Source organism: Doryrhamphus excisus, chromosome 21, assembly GCF_030265055.1.
Source record: "Doryrhamphus excisus isolate RoL2022-K1 chromosome 21, RoL_Dexc_1.0, whole genome shotgun sequence".
In the NCBI taxonomy this organism is placed as follows: domain Eukaryota; kingdom Metazoa; phylum Chordata; class Actinopteri; order Syngnathiformes; family Syngnathidae; genus Doryrhamphus; species Doryrhamphus excisus.
Window position 1 is genome coordinate 433,445 of NC_080486.1, and position 15,204 is coordinate 448,648.

The window sequence follows — 15,204 nt, forward strand, 5'->3', positions numbered from 1 at the left end:
AGCACCAACGCCAAAATTCGCTACAGTGGAAAATGGGTATTACTCACCTCTGCTGCAGGCCAGGCAGTGTCAAGGCGCGATCAAATGCGGGACAAGCAGGCGGAGGGGTGGAGCCTGTCCGTCTCTGTGACGAGTGAACTGACGACCGGTTGACTTCAGTGAATGACCCATGAGAACTCGAGTCAGTAAAAGGCATCGGATGGCCGGATCGATCCAAAAATCGACACACTGCCTGTACAATTGACTAAACGCATATTTTTATATTGTTGAACATACACTAAATCATATCCAAATACATGTAGTGTTGCTTATATTACATATAATTTGAGGTGACGCACCAATAAAGCTTAAAGGTACAAGTATCATTTCATTGGTGTGTTCTTTTCAAATGAAAGCTGAAAAAGATCAGGTAAAATACTAATGCATGAGAAATGACTGACATTGAGACATGTACTGAATGAGAGTCACGTTAGTATCTCATTTCACGTACAATGATGTACACTTCCAAACAATAATCACTCATATTGGTATATATACAGTACATATGTGGCATAATAGTGTGTACATACTGTATATATTTCTCATCGAGTCAAAGTGCAAGGCTGAAATGCAAACAGTAGAGTAATCCCTGGTTTATCCTGCTGGACTGCTTCCAGGCCTGACTGTGAAAACGTACAAAATACCCTTCCTGGTTCATACACGGAATAGTTATTGCGTAGAAAACCTGCTTAGGGGTTCTAAACATTATGGGAGCCCTCGAGGCATGGAATAACATTTACGTGAGGCTATTTGGGCATTTCAGTTCAGCCTTACCTGGGGTGAAATGTGGCGACGTTACATAATGGCTTATTCATCCAGTGAAATGAGGCCATTGGATCACGCTGATGAGTGCTGCCTTTCTGGTTCTGTTCTTATCAGCCACATTAGAAGTGGAGGTAATGCAAACTTAGCTGTCCAGTGTCTGTCCCAGATGGACAACACAGTCAAAGAAGAGTCCGTCCATCACAGCATACTTCCATACTAAGAGGTATACATTGTGCAGTGGGTGTGTAAACATTTCCAAAAGGCCCGTGACTACTCACTTTTTTTCATGAGGAAAGAAAAACCAGGGGCACAAACGGAGATAAAAGTACCCAAATGGGCAGCACGTTGGCAGGAACTCCAAGATCCTAAAACATGAACAAATGGAGCGTGTGCCCGCGTACAGTGCACCTTGCCGGGCCACAGCAGGTGGCTCCTCCCCCTCTATACCCTCCTGATAGTTGTCATGTGACTAGTATTTCACTAGGACTCAACACACGCTCATTTCTTCCAGTCCTTACCTCCAGGTGTGCACCAACTACACTTACGTCGAAATACAAAAGTTATCGGCTATCAGTTTCATTTTGGTCTTGAGAAGCAGAGAGTTATTGGTTTGATAAAACATACATTGATTGGCAAGCACTTCAGGGTGTAGCCCACCTCCTCCCGGGATAGGCTCCAGCCTAGCTGTGTCCCTAATGAGGATTAGAAAAGAATGAATGGATGAGTTGAGTCACTCAGTAAAAAAGGGGGCGCAGATGCTGGCGCTCACATTTCTAGGTAAGACTGGCATCACTGGGGGGCTTCAGGCCGGAGGAGTTGAAGAAGGAGACGACTTGGTGGGGTAACTCTGCCAGGACACTTTGGGCAAGGGCAGCAGCACCCGCCTGAAAGCACGCGTGTCCACCTTAAGATACGTCACTCATCCCCCAGACTGTTCCAGCATCATCAAAGCTACATAGCACGCCAGCACGTCTGCCACTTGAAAGCGTCCAAGCATTAGGACGAGAGAACTTACGTTTCGGAACTGTCTGAACGGGACAAACTGGACGATATCGCGCATGGCAGCGTCGCCTGCGGCAGAGCGTAAGATGTTATTGTCGCCATCCAGGAACTCCATGGCGCTGAAGTCAGCCCCGCCCACTCCTACGATGATGACGGACAGGGGAAGACGCGAGGCCTGGACGATGGCGTCGCGAGTCTGATCCATGTCGGTGATGACTCCGTCGGTGATGATGAGCAGCACGAAGTATTGCTGCCGACGACAAAGATGCACGAGAGACGATGACATCGGACGCCGTCATGTGACTCACTCCTTTACACTCACCGAGGCGCTCCGCTGCTCTAAGGCCTGCCTGCCAAAGCGGGCGACATGGTTGATGATGGGGGAGAAGTTTGTGGGACCGTAGAGCTTCACCTGAGGCAAACACTGCTGGTAGGCTTGGACGACACCTTCTATACCTGCATGCACATGCACACTCCACTTCAATTACTCAACAAAACGGCACAATATGACGACAAAGCATAACATAAGTTATTAGTTGCAATTTTAGAAAAACATAGTGCCACCACACGTTGGCTGGCTATCATTTATGCTGAATGATAATCATCATCATTCCAAGATGGTGGTGTGCAGGTGAGCGTCCTACGTTAAAAGCATGGCCTCCACGTCGTCATTACCTTCACAAAAAGGATTTGAGGGGTTGAAGTTGACAGGAAACTCATGGCTGACCTGAAAGAACCAAACCACCATACGAATGAGACGTGATAGGAAGCGTTGGTGCAGTGCTGAGGAGTCAAGGAAGAGGAGGATGACCTGCCACGTCGGAGGGATCTGAGCTCCAAAGCCAAACACAGGGAACATCTTATCACTGTCCAAAGCACAAAGACATCACACGTCACTGACTAAGGATAGATACCTGATAGGACTATCAAGCCCTGCTAAATGCTTCCTGTGATGCCGTCTTATTCAGATTTCATTCAAGTGAGACAAAATGAGAAAAGGTTTGTGTGCTCCGTGTCAAACATGATGTGTTTAGCGTGGTTTCAAGTGGAAAAAGAAATGTGGCCCTACGTCTCAGTGATAGATGGACTTGATCCCTGCGGCCGCATGATGTTCCACCTACCTGTCATAGTCCTGGATGACATTCCCCACCGCCGTGATAGCCGACAGGTATTCATTGTAGCCGCCAGGCTGGATGTAATGCAGCGACTGCGGAGTCCTGGGATCCCCGTTGGATCCCGTGAAGTCAATGGCGATCTGGCCCGGGGCATCGGTGATCTCATGTCATCCAACGCCGACCTCATGATATATTCACTCAACGTGTACTCACGGTTACGTTGATCTGACAGCCGCCAAAGATGTAATCCAGGAAGGTATACTGCTTCACCACCTGCAAGGAGACAATCACCCAGCAGGTCCAGAAGATACAACACTTGGGATGAAGCCCAGGACCTCGGGGCCAACAAACACCACTACCTTGCATTTTTTGATGATGATTATACCAGAGTTTTTGTAGCTCCTCTTGCTCTCTTTCTTCTTCCTGTTGATGCATTCAAACTCAGCCTGAGGATGGGAATTCCACACCATTAGCGGGATGCCCTTGCTTCCTATATCCACCTCTATAACACTATACTCATTAATGGGGGGATGACTGGACTTGGAGTAGGCGGGGCCTCACCGCGTAGGTCTGCGTCGCCTGCTGCGTTTGGCTGAGTGTGGTGTGGAAGGATCCTATGAGGTTATGAGAGCCACTGCTGCTGAAGTCGTAGCAATCAACCTGGAAAGACAACAGACGCAAACCCTCACTGAACCCTAGCAGATAAACATCAGTGTCTTCTACTCGTGCTGGACGGCACCAGGTCACACCCCCATGCGGAGCATCTGATATCACTGCAGAATGGGCTAGAGCTGGGATAGGCTCCAGCATAGTGAGGATAAGCGGCAAAGAAAATGGATGGATGGATGAAGCAATCCAACATGTCGTGCTCGGAGTAGGAAGACTCCATGTTGACCCCCTGGTTTGAACATGCATCCATCACATGTCCATGTGCTTTCCTTTACGTACCTTGATGGACTTCTCCACATCACCTCCACAGAGTGCCTGCATTGGGATTTGGAAAGGCTTCCATGCTGGGTTGAGGCTGTATTTCACCACCTGCACAAACACATACCCAAATAGCATCATCCTTTGGATGATATGGGGACAGCCGTTCCACGTCCACGCTGTACCTCTGTCCGATGAGCCAGCTGCCATCCCGTGTCAGTCTCCCTGTAGAATTCCAAGAAAGGGTCGGACTTTCCAAAGAAACTCTTGAAGGAAACGACACACAGATGGTATTCTTACACCAGCCAAACTCACCAAGCGCAGGTTCAACCTCTTTAAACGCCATGCACATATTTGCCACAAATGAGGAAGAACTACACTCCGGTAAAGACACTTTTGGACTAACTTCCACCATCAAGGCAATTTGGTCAAATCCAACAAGTGTCCAAAAACAGAATATGGGAGCTTCAACAAGAGTTGGTACCTTCTTGTCCAGCTGTCGACCTGCAACTTCAAACTGCACCACCCTGCTGTCTGTTCTTTCCTCGCCGTGTATCTATCGGATAAAGCACCGTGCTGACTGGACAATGGGAAGAACGACATGCTGGTGTCGGAGAAATGGACTCACGGTGATGGTTCCGCCTCCTGCGGGCCTCTTGTCCTTCATGACGAGTGTTTTTTTAAGATTCCTGGAGGACACAATCTGGATGGGTGGGTAACATTAAGTCACCGGAAATCAATCATAACACCTTAAAAGTAGCGTGGACTATTGGAATTCTCTCTTGAGCTGGTCTTATATCTTGAGAAGACACAGCAAAGAAAGCCACGTGTGTAGCATTGACTGCTTTCACTGCGTTTTCTTATCTGCTGAACTACCAGAGAGGAAGGAGAAGTCGGAATAACATACCTGTCCCAAAGTACACTCCAATTCTCCCAGGAAGTCGGCGTCTTGCAGACTGCAGGTGACATTCTCGTCAATGTCGTACACTTCAAATCTCAACTTCTGCACCATCTCAAAGTAGTAGTCGATGCAAAATGTCTTGGAAAACTTGGGATTGAGGCAGTTCATGATCCTCTCTGTGCGGCCAACCTGAAACACAAGAAAACTCCTCATGGATCTCTCCTTGTGTACGCAACGCCAGCTCATTCCAACAGTCCTGCTGGATGACCAGAAGCATGAATTGTTCATTGCAAAACAGACTTCACAGTGCTCAGTCATCACCGCCGCATCGGCCAGTGAAACACCGCCATGTCTGCTGATCACATGCACCAAACACGGGTGTCCCACGTGGGGGCTCGATGCCATGTGCAGCCTGCACCTTGCTGTTTAATAAAAGCACCGACGACATGATCTTCTTGCTAGAGAGGCCACAGCCTGGCAGGTACTTCACATCCCAACATCAGACACGGGTTTGGATGCCTACTGACCTCCGTCCAGCCGCTTCCGGCGGTGCTCATGTAAAGCACACACTGTGGGTCCGACTTGGAGAAGACGTCCATGTCCATCAGATTCTCACAGGAGACACTCAGAGCCACGCTGGTGACGCAGGTCCCAGACCCTGGGACAGCAGACCCCACCATCGGGGCAGAAGGACTCACGTTCATAACTACTGAGACAAAAACACTAATTACTATCCTTATTGCACACCAGGATGCAGTTTTTCTATTATGATACCATACATGCTGTTGTGTTCCACAGTGGCCACTAGGTGTCAGTGATGTAGCATTAGGTTACATTGACAGCCAGCCAGAAACCAGAACCAGGAACTGATGTGTGGTCATTGAGCAATAGGAGCCTAAAGGTGAGGTCTGGGTGTGATTCCAGGTCTATGGGGCTCTAATAACGTTAAACAATGCCGTTAGAAAGCCGTAAAAAGGTTTTCTATGCTCTTACTTCCTAAATAATCCATTTATATAGGAGTCATAGTAAATTCAATATTGCTAATACTGAGTTTTTACATGTACTTTTTCAAGATCCTTCAATGATTTTGTATTTAATCCTGATTATGATCAATTAAAATTACACAGGACTATATTTTAGGGAAACATTTGTCAACAATTCAACATAAGGCTCAAGAAAACCATCCGTTTGGAATCATGTGGCCATTTTTATAAACCATAAACATGAAAAAAGTAACAAAAACCTACAGCTATGCTTGTGGCACCGAAAAAAAATCGATCTCATCACGCGAGTGTCGAACCGACGGTTGCTGCAGCCGATGGTATCGGCACCGTCGATAGAAGATTGGTTCTACTCCTACTTGACAGCACTTCCCCCAGTTGAACCTCTCTTAAACGAGCCAAGACGTCCAACTGGGCTGCTTATTTGTCCGACATTGTATTTCATGACGAAGTAAAGCCCGGCCGATACCGACAAAGTGCACCGATCTGGGAGGATTTTGAACCTTGCCATTGATATCTAAAGCGGAGAGCAAGTCGACGATCTTTCGGTTCATAACAATATTCAAACTAAAAGTAAAACAAGCTTTCACTTCATGTTTTACAGTTTTGTTTAAAAGTCAATCAGCATTGCTGAAATAAGCCAGCTGCCTTAAGTTGCCATCTAGAGAACGTTAGTACTTCTGATGAAGTTTGAACGTTAGCTAACGCTGGCTCCACAAACAGCAGTCACGTGACAAGACAAACTATGTATCGGCCAAATGAAACCAAATTCCGTTCCGCTAATTTAACACCACATTCAACCACCACTGACACCGTTATGTTACTAATGCAGTACCCGTATTCAATACGTACTTACTGATAGGTACTCAAAATGCCGTACAGTACATAGTACTTGAATTTGACGTGAATGTTGTGTTGTAAAGAAAACTGGCGTCGCAGTGCAGATCCCACCCAAAGCCAGGCTGGTCGTTTACAGGGGTGGGTGTGGCTATGTGCGCTCGTTTTGATACACGGGGTCACCCGTTTCACTGCCCCGCTGTTATTTCAGTTGCATTAAAAGCTTAGAAAGTCTGCCTTTTTAAAAGTTTCAAATAAAATGCTGCGAGATGGGATCATTCTGTAACCAGTTATTTAATTATTTTAAATAGACTATCAGAAGAGTTTAGGCAAGACTCAGGAGAAATGACCCGATACACAATCTGAGTTTGCTTATGCAGTGTATTCAATATTTACATGCATGGGCATAAACCCCAATACAACCAAAAAAGAAAATACAAGATATATAGTTGACAGTTAAGGTTCAAAGTTTAAGGTTGTACGTGATTGAACGGCCATTCAGTGGGTGCTATTTACAAGAATATACAAGGTATGCAATGTTTTCTTTCAGCTGATACCAACTAGTCCATCAAGGCTTGGTGACACCATAGTAAAAACCTCTTGTGTGAGAGGCAGTGACCAAAGGGGGAAAAGTTGGGGAAACAGTTGGGCTGATCTGCTGTGCAGCCAACCTCCTACCAGCCCTTAAGGAGCAGGTGGGTAGTCAGTCCATCCCCGTGGAGTCCAAGGCGCTCCTGGCTCTAGGGCTCCTTCACTTAGCTCGCCATCATTTTTCTGTTCAGGGCCACAATCAATGAAATCAATCAACACAGACTACAGGCAGTAGACGTGTTATTGTCAAGGGTCAGTGTGCACACAATACTCATACTAATTGCATAAGGTATCTATAATATAACAATATATTTAAATCTGACATAATATAGCACTACATTATTCATTCCATAATTCTATACAATAGTGAAGTGCATTCATCCATAACTCATTCACAAATAGTGCTTATGTACAATTGGTTCAATAAAACCTTTCACAGAAACGCAACAATTCTACCATCAACATGAAAGTGGATGTTTATTCCACTTACCCTTTGACAATATGACATTTGCTGTTCATGCTAACCAGCCCACACAATGAGGCTGGGTGGCTAAGCTAAGTGAGGCCAATGTTACAAACACTTACCACTTCCGTTCAATACATAGTACATGAAATGCTCCGAGGTAGTGGCAGTGGGTGCCTACAACGTATTTAAATGCAGCAGTTTTAAAACATATTATTGCTCTGAAATAAAGTAGCACGCCTACCTGTGCAGCAAGTGTTTCTCCATGTGAGTTTGAGGGGCTTCCTGTTAGCTATTTATTGGTTATTGGGTGTCATGTGATCAAGGGGTGGAAACCCTGATAGGGTTCACAGAATCACATGACTCAAATCACATCATTCAAATCACCTGATGCTGAGTGTTAATTTGTTGAAACATTTTATTTATACTTTATATATATACATGTATAATTATATGAAAGGGTATTATAAATAAATAACAAATATATAGTATAAAAGTATATATAAATAAATGATATTACCATTTTCACTTGGGTTACACTTCACATAGAAATGGTTTGCTTGTATAAAATGAGCCCACCATCAAGACCCCTATTGAAATAAAACAGGTTGATATGGAATCTGTGCAAGCTTGTCGTGGTCATTTAAAACTTCTAATGGTAATTTAGGATATATGGCCTACTAGTCTATATCTAAATACAAGGAGTAAACATTGTCGCATAGAGTATGCCTACATACCACAACATAACAAGTACAAATACATTTCGAAGGAGACAAAGGAGTCATTGAATAATAAACTTTTATTTTCCTTTTTATTGTGTTAATCTACATGTCAATTTTAACACCTTCACAATGCAGCTTTAGCTTTATGCAGCTTTATGTTTAGTTGCTCAAAGTCAACTAAACATACAGAAATAAATGAAAGAAAGATCATGAAATTGTATATTAGAGTCTGACATGTGTAAAGCTAAAGAACAGTTTCTTGGTCAGAGGTAATATGGAAGTATAATAACTCCTCCCATAGAGTCAAATATCAATATCATTAGTGATACGGTAAGACTCCAAGTGGGAAGTATGACTTCATAGGAGAGTAAACGTTGCCAAGTATCAACTATCGATACTGGGATGAGGTGACTAGGACTCCATAGGAGAGTAAACACGTATTAATATCATTAGTGATATTGGTGAGACCGTATATGGGTGATGGAAATGTCATCTTTTGGCTTCGGGGGGGCTTCAAATGTATTTTCTGCCAGCGCCACTAGTGGGCTAGAGGGGAGGACAGTCTTGGAGTGGTGGTTGTGGCGGGCATTACGACAATCCTGTCCATTCTCGTTACAAATATGTTTCATGCGATATAAGAGACACAGAGGGTGATGGGGGGGATGCAGACACACTGGACCAGATTGATACCCAAATTCCTAAGGGGCGCATACATTGGGAGGTTTCAGCTTGTAGGAGTTGAAGAAGGATGACACCTGATCAGGAAGCTCTGCCAGGACACTGTGCGTTAGCGCCACACTGTTTCCCTGCAAACACAAATTGATAACAATAACTGGCGACCTGAACCCCCAACACGGAATGATCCTTACCGAGGCTCTGTCATGCATCTGAATAGCTTTTTGTTACTCACACTTCCATTCATACCACAGCCATGAAAGTTGTGTTTTGGTCAATTGTAGCCTAAATCAGCACTTTAGTCACAGAACCAAGAAGGCCTATCAAATGTAGTCATGAAACATTCAAAGGAGAAGAGAGAGACCTCCTGGAAGTGACAATGATGCATACAGTGGAACCTCCCAGGCCCAACACGACCCATCCAAATCATTACTGGAAGTGAAAATGATCCGTCCCGGGGTAAAACCATTGGCACCACAAAGCTTTCATGGTGTGCAACACCCAAAACCCAAGAAAGAGCAAAGCATTGCAAAGCTGTAGTAGTTTAGGGCTACGTCTGTGCAACTTTAGATGACTCCCCCTAGATTCTGATTTATACGATGGAGGGCTGGTAATTATGTCCACCTGGTGATTGGCATGTCCTACATGCACGTGTCGCAATCAGACGCTGAGGCGGGTTGCCACTTACGTGGAAATGTCTGAAAGGCACAAACTGGACGATGTCTCGTGCCGCTGCTTTGCCGCTGGCTGAGAGCAGGGCTTTGTCATCGCTGTCCAGAAACTCCATTGCGCTGAAGTCTGCGCCGCCGACGCCCACGATGATGATGGACATGGGCAGGTGAGAGGCCTCCACGATGGCGGTGCGTGTCAGGTCCATGTCTGTGATCACGCCGTCTGTGATGATGAGCAGCACATAGTACTGCTGCAATGGGGAAGAGAGAGAATACATATATCCCTCAAGTAGCTGCTAGCCAACTTCCTGTTAGCCTGGCTAATGTCTGTTTTGTCCCTCATGCAGTTGTTTTTGCAGCATTTTTCTTTTGCATTTGTCTTTCATCTTGCAGCATTTATGCAATTGCAGCATGTTCCCATTGCACGTGTTTCATTGTGGTTATGGATCATGTCTGTTTTGCTTGATGACCCGTATGAAGAGATGTATGACTGATAGCATAGTGACGCGAGTACTGAATTGTACTTACAGTAGCTTTGTGGTGGTAGAGAGCTTGCCTGGCGAAGCAGGCCACGTGGTTGATGATTGGGGAGAAGTTGGTTGGACCCCAGAGTTTGAGTTGGGGGAGACACTGCTGATAGGCACGTACCACGCCTTCAATGCCTGCAATTGCACACAGTCACCACTAGGAGCAACGCATAGGCCAAGGGACCATGCTGCTTTTTATTGGAACGCTTCTATTGTAAGAATTATTATGATGAAAATGTTTCAAACCAATATTGATACTGATAACTCTCGGCGCCCAGACCAAGATGCTACTAATAACTTTGTTATTTCTCCATTTGTAAATGTAGATATAAGCGTAGTTTGTGAGCACCTGGAGGTAAGAAGGAGCAAACATCCTCAACAAGCAAACATCATGAGGTTTGGCACACCAGAACTTACCATCGCAGAATGGATTTGATGGATTAAAATTGACGGCAAACTCATGGGAAACCTGTACACATGTGAACGTGGAAAAGAAGATCTGATTTAGTGGCACTATTTGTGCGAACGTGTCTCTTCATCCTCACCTGCCACGAGGGAGGCACCTGGGCTCCAAATCCAAAGACAGGAAACTTCTTGTTACTAAAGAGACGCATGGAAAGAATCCATGAGTACAAACTCCAGTGCTGAAGAGCCATGCAACCCAAAGACGCTTTTGGCAGAGTTTACCTGTCATAGTCCTGGATGACGTTCCCCACGGCCCAGATGGCTGACAGGTATTCATTGTAGCCCTCAGGGTTGATGTAATGGAGGGAGCTGGGGGACTTTGGGTCACCATTGGAGCCAGTGAAGTCAATAGCAATCTGGTGTCATTCCCCAAAACAGCAGATGCAAATCAGATACTGTATTTGCTTAAAATAAAACAAGTGTCCAAAATGGCAGTCTGCTACATATCATGGCAAGTCACAATCTGTGATTGAAAGGATCTCACAGTGAAGTTAAGCTGGCATCCGCCCATGATGTAATCCAGGAAGGTGTACTCAGTCTCCACCTGGTGGCCGTTATCATAATACATCACATTTACTGTAAAACAAAAGACATTTCGAGGCACCACATACCTGACAGCGCTTGATGCAAACGAGCCCTGAGTTCTTGTAGTCTTTCTTGACCTTCTTTGGGTTGATGCACTCACACTCGACCTGCCAGTGAGAGCATGACCGCTGTGAGCTCTACGATCAAACAGCACAGCCAGGAACATTCCAAATACGTCTTACAGGGGAAACGTGCGTTCCGGTTTGCATCTGAGCCAGGGTGCTCGTAAAGCTCCCAATGAGCGCGTGGGAGCCGTTGACGTGATGGTCGTAACAGTCAACCTGAGAACAAACAACAAAGCTAAAAGAGCATGCATGCCGTTTCCATTTGTCAGTGACAAGCACGGGCGAAGCATGACAGCCCAATTAAATGGAAGTATCAGACCGAGTCCATGGTGTGGACCACAGCAGAACCTGCTTATCTTCGCTGGCTAACAGCCATAAGCAGGAGAATGGCTGATATTGTTTAGGATTATTAGGGCTGTCACGAGACGATACAAAGGATTTTAACATTACATTCAATGAAAAACATGCTCTCAAAATAATGATAATAATCATTTGTGGACCAATTAGTGTCCAGCAAAGGTTGTTGGTGACGGGCCAATCAGTATGTGTACTGGCTGCTCATATGTCCTTTCCTTCTTCATCAACATATTGGTGTATCCTGAACGACGACATTGTTGGCATTACACCTTTTTGAGCAACCTCCCAATGTTTCCTTTCCTGCTTCCTTCCTTGGCTGCACCCCACCTAGCCTCACATCCTCACATCCGTGACGTATTCAACCAATCGTACAGTGGGCTGGCGTATGCTCCAACTTTGAATGATACCACCTCAGGAAGTATTTGTGTATGCATTCCAATGTCAAACACACACACACACACACACACACACACAGTGCATGCAAGAAACCCAAGTGAGTGAAAGGAAAAAGGGCAAAAAGGCAGACCTTTATCTGATGATGCGGTCAACTGTGCATACACACACACATCCAGCTGGGCTGCAAGCACCCCCTTGGGTTTAATTTGGGAGCGTTGTAAGATGAAGAGACAACAAAACCAGCAGATGACTCATTAGTATCATTATTAGTACGTGGTTGTAGGATGATATTTCAAACATAAGTCGAGGGAAAATGTATCACATTCCACAGGAAGCCTTGATGTAAAAGTGTGATGTTAATAGGCTGCATTTTAAACACTCAGTAGCACAAAACATTTTACCTTTATAGTCCTCTCAGCATCTCCTCCACACAGAGATCGCAGAGAGATGCTGAAGGGTCTCCATGTGGGGTTGAGGTTCTTCTTTATCACCTACATTAAACACACAGTGATAGCCTGAAAATATATTTCTGTGGAGGCAGGAGTCGTTGGCACGTGGGTACCTCCGTCCTATGAGCCAGCTGCCATCCGGTCTCTGTCTGCTTGTAGAATTCCAGAAACGGGTCGGACCACCACAAAAACTAAATCGGGAATTTAGATGATTGAAAAAAAAATATTTCATGTCAACTAAAAAAAAAAAAAGTCTTTCCAATGAGCCTCAGTACCTTTTTGTCCAGCCTGCGTGCACACACTTCAAAACGTGCTACCCTGGTGTCTGTTATTTCCTCAGCACTGATCTAGAAACACACAATTATCTATCACAACGGCTACAGAAGCGGTAGGCAGCACAGGGGTACGACACCGCCAGCTCCCATTGTGCCGTTCACACTACTTGACGGGTGTGGATGGCATGTTTGAACTTCCACAAGTGTTGAAAACACTTACTGTGATCGTACCACGACCTGCAAGCCGCCCATCCTTCAGCAATAAAGGGCGAGTCATCTGCTTGTTAGAAACAATCTGGACACAAGGCGAGCAGACACAAGATTGACAGTTGGTGCTAGAATGCCAAGTATCAACAGTATGACACAAGCATATACATTAGAGTAGTCAGTGTACAGCCTGTATAACATAACATATATACACTGTCCACTGAAAATGACACAAACAGCCATTAGTGTCAACCCCTGGCGGTGGCATCATTGTGTGGAGCTGCACGAGTGCTGCTGGCACTGGGGAGCTGAGGTTTACGGGCCGTGACATGGCGAGGCAGAGCATGACCCCTCCCTTCAGGAACTGGGCCACATGATAACAACCCCAAACACGCCTTCTAGTGTCCTCCCAGGGGAGCTTAATGTGAACGTGAGGGAGTGACCGAGTACATCTCCACGGCTGAACCCGACTCAGCACCGATGTGGCAACCTCAGGAGGAAGGTGGAGGAGCATGAGGTTGTGTTATTGCCATTTTTAGAGGACAGTAAATGTATACTGCTGGATACCGACTACTCTAAGTGATATCAAAGTGTCCTCTCTACAGTATTATAGTTATGACAGTATTTCCGTGGAGAAGATAAAAATAAAAACAGCAGAAATGTCTCCTCACCTGGCCTAAGGTGCATTCGAGCTCCCCGAGAAAATCATCATCCGCCAAGTCGTAGGTGTCGTTGTCAATGTCGTACAAGCAAAACTTCAACCTCTGCACTGTCTCAAAATGATAGTCAATTAAGAACTTCTTTGCAAACTTTGGATTCAAGCAGTTCAGGATCATCTCTGTGCGCCCTAACTGCAAATAAATAAATAAAAAATCCTAAGCGCGCAGCTGAAGGAATGGAACAAATGCTTTCATAGAGTTCACACCTCATGCCACTGTGAGCCAGAGGCATTAATATACAAGGCACACAGAGGGTCGGATTTTGAGAAGACATCCATATCCATGAGGTTCTCACAGGAGATGGTCAGCTCCACCCTGGAGGGCCAGTAGGAGCCCCCCACTTGTGGGACCCCACCGTAGGCCATGGCAGCTGGTTGTTGATCTTAGGAATGCAACACCAATAAAAGTCACTGCAGATAGAGAGTGGCATTTGGCATGAAAATATAGGCACTCATGCTGGAACATTTCAACATTTCCCTTTTTTTCATGAAATGGACAACTTTAAGTCATTGCATCAGTGAGACCGGTCTTTGGAAATATTTTGTATACTTTAAATCAATTCAGTTTAATTTCTAAGTAGCTAATTGTTCACGTATTGCTTATAATTAACACGTGGAATATTATAATTATGCTAACGACAGTTTACCTATAACTAGCTAACATCCGGGATATTTCACAGTGTACTTAGCTATGTAGCTGAACGTTAACTAGCTAACATCCGGGATATTATACAGTATACTTTAGTTATGTAGCTCAACGTTAACTAGCTAACATCCGGGATATTATACAGTGTACGTCAGTTATGTAGCTGAACGTTAACTCGCTAACATCCGGGATATTATCATTGCGGTAGCTGAAAACAGTTTAACTTTAACTCGCTGTAACATCCCGGAATTTGGCGATTTTACCACCTCAGTAACACCCTTGACATTATCCTTAGCGAAAGACGGTTAGTTCTGGACAGCTGAGTGGGTGTGGTACGCCCACCCACCGTCATTATGCAAACAAACTCTGGCATTCCATAAACTGTTAGCGCAAATGTCTGCATTACCTGGCACGTGGTTCCGTAACGAGCCACTTCTGTTTCGGCCCTAATGGTGACGTTGGTACACAAAAGGTGAGGTATGTAGGCCGTAATGGTACCGCTAGCATACAGTTGGTGAGATGTCTAGGCCGTAATGGTTAGGCTAGTATACAGTAGGAGCATTGTAGGGGCTATCTGACAACAACAGCTGAGCAACCAAGCTAGTGGGCGGGACCCGTCACTAAGGCCTTGGACTAGCTCATGGCTGGTGAGGAAATCTTTTTTTTTAAGTTCATAGTTGTTCGTAAGGAGAACAAGGACACTAAGTGTTGGTTTCAAATGGCAGAACTCAATCCAAATTAGCTTACATCTTACAGGTAACATGTTACATTTATGACTAATTTGATATTTTTCTGATTCTTTTTT

General features: G+C 45.1%; 2 protein-coding genes across 13 annotated transcripts; both read right to left on the reverse strand.

Moving 5' to 3' along the window:
- Window positions 1–50: 50 nt before the first annotated feature.
- LOC131108611 (copine-3-like) lies at window positions 51–7,912 on the reverse strand. 11 transcript variants are annotated; one of them, XM_058059740.1, is made up of 19 exons: window positions 7,764–7,818; window positions 6,607–7,361; window positions 5,529–5,685; window positions 5,277–5,455; window positions 4,756–4,938; window positions 4,477–4,551; window positions 4,333–4,404; window positions 4,034–4,114; window positions 3,870–3,959; window positions 3,483–3,581; window positions 3,281–3,367; window positions 3,135–3,194; window positions 2,928–3,061; window positions 2,618–2,672; window positions 2,482–2,533; window positions 2,129–2,262; window positions 1,820–2,056; window positions 1,574–1,688; window positions 52–1,496 (listed from the first exon to the last, which is right to left on the reverse strand). In XM_058059740.1, exons 4-18 carry the CDS (start codon window positions 5,451–5,453, stop codon window positions 1,578–1,580), a joined length of 1,647 nt encoding a protein of 548 aa, XP_057915723.1. In that variant the 5' UTR covers window positions 5,454–5,455; window positions 5,529–5,685; window positions 6,607–7,361; window positions 7,764–7,818; the 3' UTR covers window positions 52–1,496; window positions 1,574–1,577. The 11 variants fall into 11 exon arrangements, with proteins under 11 accessions (XP_057915729.1, XP_057915723.1, XP_057915721.1 ...); XM_058059746.1 differs by having other exon boundaries at window positions 51–1,496; window positions 4,477–4,537; window positions 5,529–7,361; XM_058059738.1 differs by lacking the exon at window positions 7,764–7,818 and adding an exon at window positions 7,886–7,912 and having other exon boundaries at window positions 5,529–7,361.
- A 543-nt stretch (window positions 7,913–8,455) lies between these two features.
- On the reverse strand, window positions 8,456–15,018 carry LOC131108421 (copine-3-like). 2 transcript variants are annotated; one of them, XM_058059350.1, is made up of 16 exons: window positions 14,806–15,018; window positions 13,961–14,136; window positions 13,707–13,886; window positions 13,049–13,123; window positions 12,829–12,900; window positions 12,667–12,744; window positions 12,506–12,595; window positions 11,469–11,567; window positions 11,313–11,393; window positions 11,186–11,245; window positions 10,924–11,057; window positions 10,782–10,836; window positions 10,654–10,705; window positions 10,238–10,371; window positions 9,727–9,960; window positions 8,456–9,169 (listed from the first exon to the last, which is right to left on the reverse strand). In XM_058059350.1, exons 2-16 carry the CDS (start codon window positions 14,117–14,119, stop codon window positions 9,062–9,064), a joined length of 1,611 nt encoding a protein of 536 aa, XP_057915333.1. In that variant the 5' UTR covers window positions 14,120–14,136; window positions 14,806–15,018; the 3' UTR covers window positions 8,456–9,061. The 2 variants fall into 2 exon arrangements, with proteins under 2 accessions (XP_057915333.1, XP_057915332.1); XM_058059349.1 differs by having other exon boundaries at window positions 13,961–14,164.
- Between the last annotated feature and the right edge of the window lie 186 nt (window positions 15,019–15,204).